This window comes from Mercenaria mercenaria, chromosome 13 (assembly GCF_021730395.1).
Source record: "Mercenaria mercenaria strain notata chromosome 13, MADL_Memer_1, whole genome shotgun sequence".
Classification (NCBI taxonomy): Eukaryota; Metazoa; Mollusca; class Bivalvia; order Venerida; family Veneridae; genus Mercenaria; species Mercenaria mercenaria.
This window is the reverse complement of record NC_069373.1, coordinates 23,936,458-23,949,593: the sequence shown is the minus strand read 5'-3', so window position 1 is coordinate 23,949,593 and position 13,136 is coordinate 23,936,458. Positions and strand designations below refer to the sequence as shown.

The 13,136-nt window shown below is 37.4% G+C and overlaps 1 protein-coding gene across 9 annotated transcripts in view; it reads right to left on the bottom strand.

Annotated features, from left to right (window-relative positions):
* The window catches only part of LOC123529326 (membrane-associated guanylate kinase, WW and PDZ domain-containing protein 3-like), a 284,542-nt gene that overhangs the window by 253,103 nt on the left and 18,303 nt on the right, over nucleotides 1-13,136 (bottom strand). For all 9 annotated transcript variants that reach the window (XM_053521338.1, XM_053521345.1, XM_053521342.1 and 6 more), the window contains exon 2: nucleotides 10,976-11,089. In XM_053521338.1, coding sequence (XP_053377313.1) covers nucleotides 10,976-11,089 — 114 coding nt within the window. The remainder of the gene's footprint in view (nucleotides 1-10,975; nucleotides 11,090-13,136) is intronic.

Below are 13,136 nucleotides of genomic sequence, written 5' to 3'. Positions count from 1 at the left end.
ACCCTATGAAGTTTGAAGGTTCTAGGTCAATTGTTCTCAAGTTACTGACTGGAAATGGATTTCCATCTGCTGTGACCTTGACCTTTAACAGAGTGACCCCAAAAACAATAGGGGTCATAACATTCTGGGTCAAGTGGTTCTCAAGTTATTGATCAGAAATGGTTTTCCATGTTCAAGCCCCTGTGACATTGACCTTTAACAGAGTCACCACAAAATCAAAAGGGGTCATCTACTCTGCATGTTCAATCATCCTATGAAGTTTCAACCTTATGTGTCAAGTGGTTCTCAAGTTATTGCTCGGAAATGGTTTTCCATGTTCAGGCCCCTGTGACCTTGACCTTTGATGGAGTGACCCCAAAAACAAGAAGGGTCGTCTACTCCATAAGCCCTGCCATCCTATGAAGTTTGAAGGATCTAGGTCAAATGGTTCTCCAGTTATTGATCGAAAATGAAGTGTGACGGACGGACAGACCGAGCAAAAACAATATGTCTCCCCCCAAACACCCCCACCCCCATTGGAGGTGTGTGTGTGTTGTGATAGGGGGCAGCAATTCCCAAATAAAACATTAGATGCACAACTTCACATGCTCAACAACAATCCAATGGTAATCCATAACTCTATGTCAAATTCTTTTTCAGATATGCACAATGTAAAGGATGGATATCCACATGGACAAGGGTAAATCTATCTGCCCCAAAAAAGCACAATAAATAGAGTTCAAGAAAGTCATCATTTATAAACAATTACACTTGTGTCTGTTAAGTATGAAGAAGTTCTCTGCAGCATTGGTCACACAATAAACATGGGCCTTAGTTGCTCTCCTGAGAAGCATGATCTTTTGACCTTTCTTTCGATTAAGTGGTGAATATCTATAAAACAGTTCATTCAAAGTTATTTAAAGCCTTTGTGACAGCCTAAGAATCAACTGAACATACTTCAGAGAGATCCAACCATTATTACAAGGGTGACGATCATGTTTAGTCTATCAAGTGGTTCATCAGGATATTTACTACAGTACAGCCAACGCGGAACCTTCGTTTGAACACCCGTCGCTGCGATTCAAATTCGTGTGTTCGTTTTTACTGTCTGCCGCGACAGGTGTCCATATTGGATATTTCAGGTATTCAGGAGTAGTCACTTCCGGAGGCAGCGAACACCGCATGTTGCGACGGACGGATGCTTTGGTCTGTCCTTGCCATATATGGCTCATCATTTTAACAGCAATAAAACTAATTTTGTGTCCACAACTACATGTCTACCTTTTCTTAGTTCATCAGTTGTGTCTTATCTTCCAGTTCGTCAGAAGCCCACATACTTGTAGTACTAATACTATGTAATAATAATGTGCCATATATGTTAAGGACAGAACAATGACGGGAACACGTTAGCTAAATATGTATAAACAGAAAAATATTAAAAACTCCTTGTGTAGGAATACTGCAGGAAAACTAATCAGACACTATTTCTTGCATAGTCTTTTCCTGAATAGACAAGAAAAAACATTCAGAGTTTGTGCTCAATACTTCCGAAGATCACTCAAACTTTTCACCCAGCATATTATTTTACATGAATAATTCCTCAAATGAAAATAATTACTGAAATATTTGCAGTTTGTAATTCACACAAATATATAGAAATGTTCATTGATCAATGAACCTTAAGCACTGGACCTTTACTTTTAAAAACATCAAAAGAGAACCTATGTACACTGTTTCTGTATATTCACGTGGAAAAGTTGCGCACTTTTAAAAAATCTATAATGCAGACGTTTTTAAACTAAACAGAACTTTATATGGACAGTTGTTACTGGAAATAAAAATTTGTTACAAAACAGAACGTTTTTAAATTTAAAATAACTCTTTAGTCGTTAATGCAAATAAATTCATTAAAGAAAAAAGAAACCTAGCAACTTACCTCTATAATAATCTTTTAATTTTATGCCAAATTGCGAACAAAGATAAACCATTAGGTGCTAAACAACATACATGTATCACTGTTAAGTATTTTTAGTATAAGAACACAAAACTGCAACGAAAATAAGTTTAACAAAGTACAAAAATATATGTACCTGCAAAATAAATAAAAATCAATGTGTTACAGGACTGAAACAATTGCTCAAATCCTCTAGCTAATACAAGAGAAACAAGCAAATTCGATGAATTGGTATCCCCACCGAAAGGGTTTGTGGTAAGGAATGGCAAAAAATATATCTGGCAAAAAGTTAAGGATGTTACTAAGAAGCAAATAATTTCATTAGTCAAAATCAATTTAACAGAAAACTAATGTTTAAAGTGTACATTATAAATGTATGTTACATTGATCCTTTTTAAATGGAATACGTTTACTGTAATAAGCTTAGCTTTTAGAATTAAATGGAGCTATTTGAAATGTGAGCTTGAAGTGTAACTAGAATGAAATATTGTCTTCGAGTAGTTTGGCACCAAGTGTTGCTGTTTAACATGCACATCTGAACTTAAAAGAACAGCGGTCCTTAAGAGAGCACAATCAAGTAAGATATCTCGAACATGGTTGGCGGCATGGTGCGTGTGGTTACAACTTCACATGTTGAAGGTTTGAACATGTTTTAAACAAGAGTGCCAGGATGTCACAATATACGCCCGTCATAACAAATTTCTTTACACCAGCACCTGTATTTGCAAATAGAATTATAATTCTGTGTTGTGTAGTAACTATTGTAATTCTTTTGTTTTTCTAAATCCACAAAAAAAACTCCTTACCAGGTAGAGATACCTTAAAAATTAAAATACACTTAAAATTTGAAAATAACATCTATGTTGTACCACAGAAAATTGGTCTTGGTTTTTCCCTACGGTCAATTATAAAAAAGTTACAATATAAGTTATTTATAGTAACAACTAAGGGAAGTAAATCTTAAAAAAAAAAAAAAAAAAAATCCCCCCCCCAAAATGTCTAAGTCCACATAAAAATTCCCACCAGGGAGAGATAGATCAAAATACACCTCAAAATTGGATGTAACATGCATGTTGTACTACAGAAAAGTGGTCTCGATTTTTCCCTACGACTAGTAATGAAAAAGTTACAATATAAGCTATTTATAGTAACAACAAAGGGAAGTAATTCTAAAGAAGGGACCTGCGCATGACACTCCATCTCATGATGGTGTACAATTGTGCCAAGTTACATCAAAATCCCTCCATGCATGAAGAAGAAATGCTCTGGACAAGGTCATTATTGCATCTGACCTTTGGCCTCTTAAGCGTGACCTTGACCTTAGACCTTGGGACCTAGTTCTTGCGCATGACACTCCGTCTCATGATGGTGAATATTTGTGCCAAGTTATATCAAAATCCCTCTATGCATGAAGAAATGCTCCGGACAAAGTTTTCATTCTTGTATCCTTTGACCTCTAAGTGTGACCTTGACCTTAGACCTAGGGACTGGTTCTTGCGCAAGACACTCCGTCTCATGATGGTGAATATTTGTGCCAAGTTATATCAAAATCCCTCTATGCATGAAGAAGAAATGCTCCGGAACAAAGTTTTTTCATTCTTGTATCCTTTGACCTCTAAGTGTGACCTTGACCTTAGACCAAGGGACCTGGTTCTTGCGCATGACACTCCGTCTCATGATGGTGAACAGCTGTGCCAAGTTACATCAAAATCCCTCCAAGCATGAAGAAGAAATGCTCCGGACAAAGTTTTCATTCTTGTATCCTTTGATCTCTAAGTGTAACCTTGACCTTAGACCTAGGGACCTGGTTCTTGCACATGATACTCCGTCTCATGATGGTGAACAATTGTGCCAAGTTTCATCAAAATCTCTCCATGCATGAAGAAAATATGCTCCAGACAGTCATTCTTGAATTTGACCTTTGACCTCTAAGTGTAACCTTGACCTTAGACCTAGGGACCTAGTTCTTGCGCATGACACTCCGTCTCATGATGGTGAACAATTGTGCCAAGTTTCATCAAAATCCCTCCATGCATGAAGAAGATATGCTCCGGACAAAGTCTGTGGACGCCGCCCGCCCGCCCACCAGGGGCGTTCCCATAATACGTCCCGTTTTTCAAACGGGAGTATAAAAAAGGAATGGAAAAAAACAAATATATATATATATTTTTTTTTTTTTTTTTTTTTTGTGGATGGTGGGGTGGGGGTGTGATACAAAACTTCACATGTTGATTATAAATATCGACGGAAAACTAAACATGAAAAAAAAATGTTGGGGAGGTGGGGGGAGGGATGCATGAATGGTGTGGTGGGCATGACTGGGTGGAGGAGTGAGGTGGGGGAACGGTACAACTTTCCATGTTGATAAATATTTATGGAAGGTTTGAAAAAAAATCTAAAATAAGGAATAAAAAAAAAAACATTTTTTTTTTTTTTTTGGAGGGGGAGTGGGTGTGACAACTTCACATGTTTATAATAAATGTTCATGGAAAAGAATGAAAGAAGTTTAATGAAATTCTACCAAATGGTAAGTTTGTTATGTACAAATATGTGGATTTTTAAACAATTAAAGGGCAATAACTCTGAAGTAACTACAGAAATCCGGACGAAATTGTGTATGCACAACCACATTATGGTGATCTAAATTCAGTTTAAGTTTCATAGTTCTAGGTCAAATATATCACAAGTTATGAAGCAGAAATTGCCATATTTAAAGTACCCTATATAGTTAACACTAGAAACTTCTAAGGGCCATAACTCTTGGTGTTACTTGGGCAATCTGACTGAAACTTGACAGGTCGCATAACCTCATAGAGGTGAACATGTATATAAGAAGTTTTATTTAAATATTCCCAACCACTTCCTAGATACGGCTCCGGGCGGACACACGGACGGGACGCACGGACGGAAAGACGGATACACGGACAAAGCCAAAACTATATCCCTCCGACTTCATCCGGGGATAAAAATAAAAATATGTTTCTAATGTGATATACTTTGAGATTTGATTCTGAGACAGTATAATATTATCTTATTTGATACCGATCGACAGATTAATTATTTCTTATAATAAATACATTATAGAGAATAAATTTAACAATTAACTGCTACAATACACTGTTATACAGTTACTGTTAAGATAAAACGTTGACCGCGATGGTCCCTCGTGTGAACACTGCGATTCCTCGCGACCGTATACCACGAACCTGTGTGATCATGACTGCAAGGGCCGATCAGGTGTCCGGCCATCGCGACTGAACACCCGTAATTTTTTACCGCGAGGATCGAAGGGTTTTTGAAGGTTCCACGCTGGTTATGCTGTATCTTTAGCTCTGGTGACCCCTAAAAGGAGCCAAGCTGAACAGTATAAACAAACTTGAGAGAGATCTATGCCAGGATGTTACAAAGTCTGTAATGTAATGGTCCATCAAGCAGTTCATAACTAGAGCTATCACTGAAGGTGATGAATGTACCCCCCACACGCACTGACACGGTACATTGCAATTTGAGGGACACAAGATTGCACAATTATGTGGACTGTATGTATAAAGACTCTTATGTATATAGTATAATAACAAACAAGAGCTGTCTGTTGACAGCGCGCTCGACTATGGGGTCATAATATTACCAGAGATTTTCTGACAAAAGAAGAAAAATAGATAAACAATGTACCAGTATTTGTGGATTAGGATAAGTCTTGCACTATATGGCAATGTGTGACCATGATGGTAAGCGAGTGTTCAAAGTTTAAAAGCCATATATACACAGTACATTGCAATTTGACGAACACAAGATTGCATTATTATGTGGACTGTATGTATAAAGACTCTATGTATACAGTTTAGTAACAAAAATCAAAGTCCCATAACTCTGCAGAATATTTCTGAAAGAACCTAACATGGACCATGCACAACTAGAGTTGGTACTGACCACTTGTGTGAAGTTTCATTAAATTGTGTGCAAGGGTTCGGGAGATTAGGCGCGCACAAGATTGCATATGAAGACTGTATGTATACAGTATATTAACAAACAAGAGGGCCATGAAGGCCCTGTATCGCTCACCTGACCTATTGACCTAAAGATCATCAAGATAGTTTCATTAAGATATAGTCATAAATGTGGCCTCTAAAGTGTTTAATAACTATTATTTTATTTGACCCGGTGACCTAGTTTTTGACCCCACATGACCCAGATTCGAACTTGACCTAAAGATCATCAAGATTAACATTCTGACTAAGTTTCATGAAGATACAGTCATAAATGTGGCCTCTAGAGTGTTAACAAGCTTTTCCTTTGATTTGACCTGGTGACCTATTTTTTGATTCCACCTCACCCAGATTTGAACTTGACTTATAGATCATCATGATTAACATTCTGACCAAGTTTCATTAAGATATGGTCATATATGTGGCCTCTAGAGTGTTAACTAGCTTTTCCTTTGATTTGACCTGGTGACCTAGTTTTTGACCCAGATTCAAACTGGACTTTGAGATCATCATGATTAACATTCTGACCAAGTTTCATGAAGATAGTCATAAATGTGGCCTCTACAGTGTTAACAAGCTTTTCCTTTGACTTGTCCTGGTGACCTAGTTTTTGATCCCAGATGACCCAATATCAAGCTCATCCAAGATTTTATTCAGGGTAACATTCTGACCAAGTTTCATTATGATTGGGCCAAAATTGTGACCTCTAGAGTGTTAACAAGCTTTTCCTTTGATTTGACCTGGTGACCTAGTTTTTAACCCTAGATGACCCAATATCAAAACTGTCCAAGATTTTATTGAGGGTAACATTCTGACCAAGTTTCATTAAGACTGGGTCAAAATTGTGACCTCTAGAGTGTAAACAAGCTTTTCCTTTGATTTGACCCGGTGACCTAGTTTTTGACCCCAGATGACCCAATATCGAACTCGTCCAAGATTTTATTGAGGGTAACATTCTGACCAAGTTTCATTAAGATTGGGTCAAAATTGTGACCTCTAGAGTGTTAACAGTCAAATTGTTGACGACCAGCGGACACAGGGCGATCACAAAAGCTCACCTTGAGCTAAAAACAAAGTCCCATAACTGTGCAGAATTTTTTTCTGAAAGAACTTAACATGCACCATGCACAACTAAGGTTACTACTGATCACTTTTCTTAAGTGTGCATGGGTTCTGGAGATAAGGCGCACACAAGACTGCATACGCAGACTGTATATATATATAGAATAGTAACAAAAAACAAAGTCCCATAACTGTGCAGAATTTTTTTCTGACAGAGCCTAACATGCACCATGCACAACTAGGGTTACTACTGATCACTTGTCTTAAGTTTCATTAAATTGTGTGCATGGGTTCTGGAGATAAGGCGCGCACAAGAATGCATATGCAGACTGTATGTATATAGATTAGTAACAATCAAAGGCCTTAAGGGCCTGAGTCGGCTAATGATTGATGTACTGACAGTATAGTCTACCAGTTTCAGTTTGTTTTTAGTTTTTTTCTTAAAATTTCATAACACAGCTCGATATTTACCCAAAATATTATATCCGGATACGATTACACTTTTCTCCAGTTTCAACAATATATTTTACAAATTGTGATGATACGAAGACATTCAGCAGCAATTGGCAGTATCTGACATTGAAGTTTACGGTTAAATTACCTCTTATTTAAATCTTTTCATAAAAAAGTTGTTTCGTTTCGTGAAAGCAGCTAAACATAGACGATCTACTTTCGATTTCAAAAACTACAAGAAAATACAATTTAATGTTTCGCCGATTTGTTTATTTCTCGAAAAATAAGGATTAAAATCATTTTTAATATCAGTAGTAACTAAACAAACCAGTAAGAGCATCTTCTTCCGATAATTTATCCGTTTACTGACTGCAAAATTCAACCCACGCAAAGTTTATAGAAATCATACGATGCGTGTTTACGTTCAATGTGGGAGAATTAAGGCTGATCGGCTATGTTACCTAACGCATCTGGACGATTCAGATTTTGTTTTTAAAAAAGCATCGTGTGCGTTTCTGTAATTTTATATACGTTTTTATACGCTTAGAAATTATTAGACATGCGTATTTGCATTATTTCTATACGTAATTTACGCTAATACGCATCTTATCTGGAGCCCTGTGGAACTATTTTTTGTCTTTCGCTGGATGTTACCCAAGCTTTGTAAGCCTGCGCAATTCTTAAAATGCACATTTATGCTTAATGAGTTACATTCGAGTATTGCACAATTACAAGTCATAAATATGACAGATTACATCGTATATTGGTCATAGCAAAGGGAATTGACACAACTTAACTTCATTCATGCAGTGAACTATTTGAAGTTTGAGAAATCTAATGGAACTACATCCCTTCACGTGTTATTCGGTCCATTTAGAGAATCGCTGAACAGCAAGGACTCGTCAAAAGGCTTTCAGCCTTTAGCCGACTCAAAAATCAAAGTCCCATAACTCTGCAAAAAACTCCTGTTGTTACTGATCACTTGTGTGAAGTTTTATTAAATTGTATCAAGGGGATGAGGCGAGTTGGTGCGCACAAGATTGTGTCTACTGACGGACAGACAGACATACAACCTGAAACCAGTATACACACCCTTACTTTATTTTATTTATTTTGTTGGGTTTAACGTCGCACCGACACAATTATAGGTCATATGGCGACTTTCCAGCTTTGATCGTGGAGGAAAAGCCCCTCCATGCATTATTTCATCACGAGCGGGCACCTGGGTAGAACATCAGACCTTCAGTAAGCCAGCTGGGTGACTTCCTCACCTGAAGAATTCAACGCCCTGAGTGAGGCCCGAATCCACATCGATGAGGGTCAAGTGATTTTAAGTCAGCGACTTTAACCACTCGGCCACGGAGGCCCCTACACCCCCTTACAACTTTGTTCTTTGAGGGGTACAATTAGAAGTCATTGAAACGTTGTTTTTTTATTTTAAGCTCTGGCCGCCCCTGCAGTTTAGTGAAGATAAATCAAGCAGTTCATGAGAAGTCATTTAAAGGTATTTATTTTTAGTTCTAGTGGCCCCTCAAATGGAACAACTAAAACCATTTGAACAAATCTGAGGGGATCATGCAAGGATACTACAGCCATTGATCCACTTAAGTCATTTAAAGGTTTCTCTACTGTTTTATTCTGGCAGCCCCTAAATGTGGCCCAGCAGAAGCGTTTAAACAAGTATGAAAGAGGACTGTACAACAATGCTACAAAGTTCAGAGACGATCCATCTAAAGTTCATAAGAAGTTGTCAGAACTTTGTTCCATTTTTTATCTGTAGCTTTAGCAGCCCCTGAACTGGGTCAAGCTGGACTATTTCAACAAATCTGAGAGAGGACCATACAAGGACTCTACCGACCAGCTTTGGTGAAGACACATCTAGTGTTTCACGAGATCTCTAAAGGCTTTTCTAGTTTTAACTATAGCGCACCCTAAAAGGGACTAACCAGAATCATTTGAACACATGTTCCTAAAGATTCTAAAAGGGACTAATGTATTTTTGTCACTAAAACGTATGTCTCCCCCTATGTTCTATTTTTAGCTCTGGTGGCCATTTTGTGCAGCTAAGCGGAACGTGCCAGCGATATGTAAAACTGGGGCTGGGACTGATCACTCCTGTGAAGTTTCCTTGAAATCCAGCCAGCAGTTTGACCTTGTGAAAGCCGGACAAGATTTTTCTACTTTTAGCTCTGGTGGCCATTTTGTGCAGCGAAGTGGAACATGTCAGCGATATCCACAACTAGGCTTGGTACTGATCACTCCTGTGAAGTTTCGTCGAAATCTGTCCAGCAGTTTGACCTGTGAAAGCCAGACAAGATTTTTCTATCTTTTGCTCTGGTGGCCATTTTGTGCAGCAAAGCGCAACGTGTCCGCAATATGCACAACTAGGCTTGGTACTGATCACTCCTGTGAAGTTTCGTCGAAATCTGGCCAGCAGTTTGACCTGTGAAAGCCGGACAAGATGTTTCTATTTTTAGCTCTTGCGGCCATTTTGTGCAACGAAGCCGAACATGCCGGAGATATGCACAAGCAGGCTTGGAACTGTTCACTCCTGTGAAGTTTTGTCAAAAGTCTAGCCAGCAGTTTGACATGTGAAAGCAGGACAAGGTTTTTCTATATTTAGCTCTTGGGGCCATTTTGTGCAACAAAGCAGAACATGCCGGAGATATGAACAAGTAGGCTTGGAACTGTTCACTCCTGTGAAGTTTTGTCAAAGTCTAGCCAGCAGTTTAACCTGTGAAAGCTGGACAAGCTTAATGCAGTCGGACCGACAGATGGCGAAGGCAAAAACAGTATGTCTCCCATCTACGGGGGAGACATAATGAGAACCATACAAGGATACTACAGACCTAGTTTGATGAAGATCTAGACTATAGTGTTTCATAAGTTGTTCCCATGTTTTTATAATTAACGCTCTGGCAGCATTACAAGGGGCCAACAATATATAATCATTTGAATTAACTTGAGAGAAGTTCATACCAGATTTGGTGTAATTCTGATCAGTAGAAGATGCAGGACACCAGACCATCTCTATGAGAATTTAACTGTACATTTAAGCTTACTCCAAACATTCCTTGGTACATAATACTGAGAACTTAGATGTACACTAGTCTCCAGCTAACACTTACATAATAAGTGAGGATTTAGCTGTACCCCTCAGCTTACTTTACACTTCTAACATGATGTAATAGTGAGAATTTTGCAGAACACTTTATTCCACTTCAGCTTACTCAAAACTTTTCCTGTACATAATAGTGGAGATTAAGCTTCCAAATATTCTCACATATAGTAAGAATTTAGCTGTATGTTTCAGTTAACTCCAAACATTCTCATGTATAAAATAGCGAGGGTTTAGCTGTACATTTTGTGTACACTTAAACTTACTCCAAACATTCAAACTTATAAAATAGTGACTTATGACTTCTGGGTTTTGACAGACAATTTTGTTTTGTTTAGGAAAGGATTATAACAAATTAACAGATACTTGTAGTACTGGGCCAAAAGTATAAAATATATCGCATACTGTCCCGTAAATACTTACATGGCACTGTTCTGAGGTAGAGATTATCACGAATTGTTTGCTGCTGATCATGATCAATTGATCCTTTAGGAAAACGAGAACCTAAATAATGTCGAAGGTCTTTTGGCAGCTGACCTAAAATTATAAAAGATAAAAGACTATAACAACTTAACAGAATAAATGAGATTACTTATAAATGTAAGTTATGATAAACGAGAGACTACATTTGAAACAAGAGCTGTCCATAAGACAGCCAAGCTCGACTATTCAAAATACTGTCCCAGAAGCAGGAAAATATTACCCAAAATGTTAAATATCAAGAGTTTTAAGTTCAAAAGGGGACATAATTTGACCAAAATGCATATCAGAGTTATGGGACTTGATGCTATCAACTAGTTTTATAACCCCGAAGGCACACGTGAAGCTTCAATTCAGTGCATTAGTTTTGTAGATACAATGGGACCCTGTTATAACGCTGTCGTCGGGGTCCAAGGTTCGAGACCCGCGGGTCTAGTGGGATTAAATTTATAACGCGGGTTGATCGTATCAGCGGTATATACAATACCCCACCCACCGGTAATGTATTAGACGTAATTTAGACGCTGTTTTATGTTAATAAGAAATAAGAATTTTATAAATGGGACATTTATTTACCTAAAATGCTACTGAAAAATACATTTAAAGAATTATAACGCTGTGTCATCTTCTCATTTTGTCGTGATTCTAAAAGAAAGTTGGAATTGTGTATCCCGGAAGTAAACATATATAACGCTGTGTGAGGAGTGCTTGGTCGTGAGAATTACATATATGCAATTGCACTGGGGGTTTATGTAACTAAAAGAGAAAAAAACGCAGACAGTCTTGAAAAAAATTAATTTTGAATACATGAAGAAAATCGATAAATAAGACAGAAAATTGTTAAATCACCGTCGTTAATATACGATATTAACAAGAGCTGTCCGTAAGACAGCCAAGCTCGACTATTCGAAATATTGTCACAGAAGCAGGAAATTATTACCCAAAATGTTAAATATCAAAAGAGTTTTAAGTTCAAAAGGGGACATATCAGAGTTATGGGACTTGATGCTATCAACTAGTTTTATAACCCCGAAGAAACATGTTAAGTTTCAATTCAATATCTGCATTAGTTTTGGGGATAGTAACTTGCATGTAAAACTTTAACCAGAATTTTCTTAGTCCAAAAGGGGGCATAATTTGCTCAAAATACATGTTAAGAGTTATGAAACTTGACCCAGTGAGGTTGGTAATTGACCTAGAAAAAGAATAAATAAGTTTCAAAGCTATATGCCTTTTGGTAATAGCTGTATGTACTTGCACGCAAAACTTTAACCAGGATTTTCTAAGTCCAAAAGGGGGCATAATTTGCCCAAAATACAAGTCAGAGTTATGGGACTTGGTGCTATCAACTAGTTTTATAACCCCAAAGACACATGTGAAGTTTCAATTTAATATCTGTAGTAGTTTTGGAGATAGTTACTTGCATGTAAAACTTTAACCTGGATTTTCTAAGTCCAAAAGGGGGCATAATTTGGCCAAAATACATGTCAGAGTTATGGGACTTGACCCAGTGAGGTAGGTAATTGATCTAGAGAAAGAAAAAATAAGTTTCAAATCTATATGCCTTTTAGTAATAGCTGTATGTACTTGCACGCAAAACTTTAACCAGAATTTTTTAAGTCCAAAAGGGGGCATAATTTGGCCAAAATACATGCCAGAGTTATGGGACTTGACCCAGTGAGGTAGGTAATTGATCTAGAAAAAGAAAAAATAAGTTTCAAATCTATATGCCTTTTAGTAATAGCTGTATGTACTTGCACGCAAAACTTTAACCAGAATTTTTTAAGTCCAAAAGGGGGCATAATTTGGCCAAAATGAAGGTCAGAGTTATGGGACTTGGTGCTATCAACTAGTTTTATAACCCCGAAGACACATGTGAAGTTTCAATTCAATATCTGCATTAGTTTTGGAGATAGTAACTTGCATGTAAAACTTTAACCAGAATTTTATAAGTCCAAAAGGGGGCATAATTTGCTCAAAATACATGTTAGAGTTATGGAACTTGACCCAGTGAGGTTGGTAATTGACCTAGAAAAAGAATAAATAAGTTTCAAAGCTATATGCCTTTAAATGATAGCTGTATGTACTTGCATGAAAAAACTTA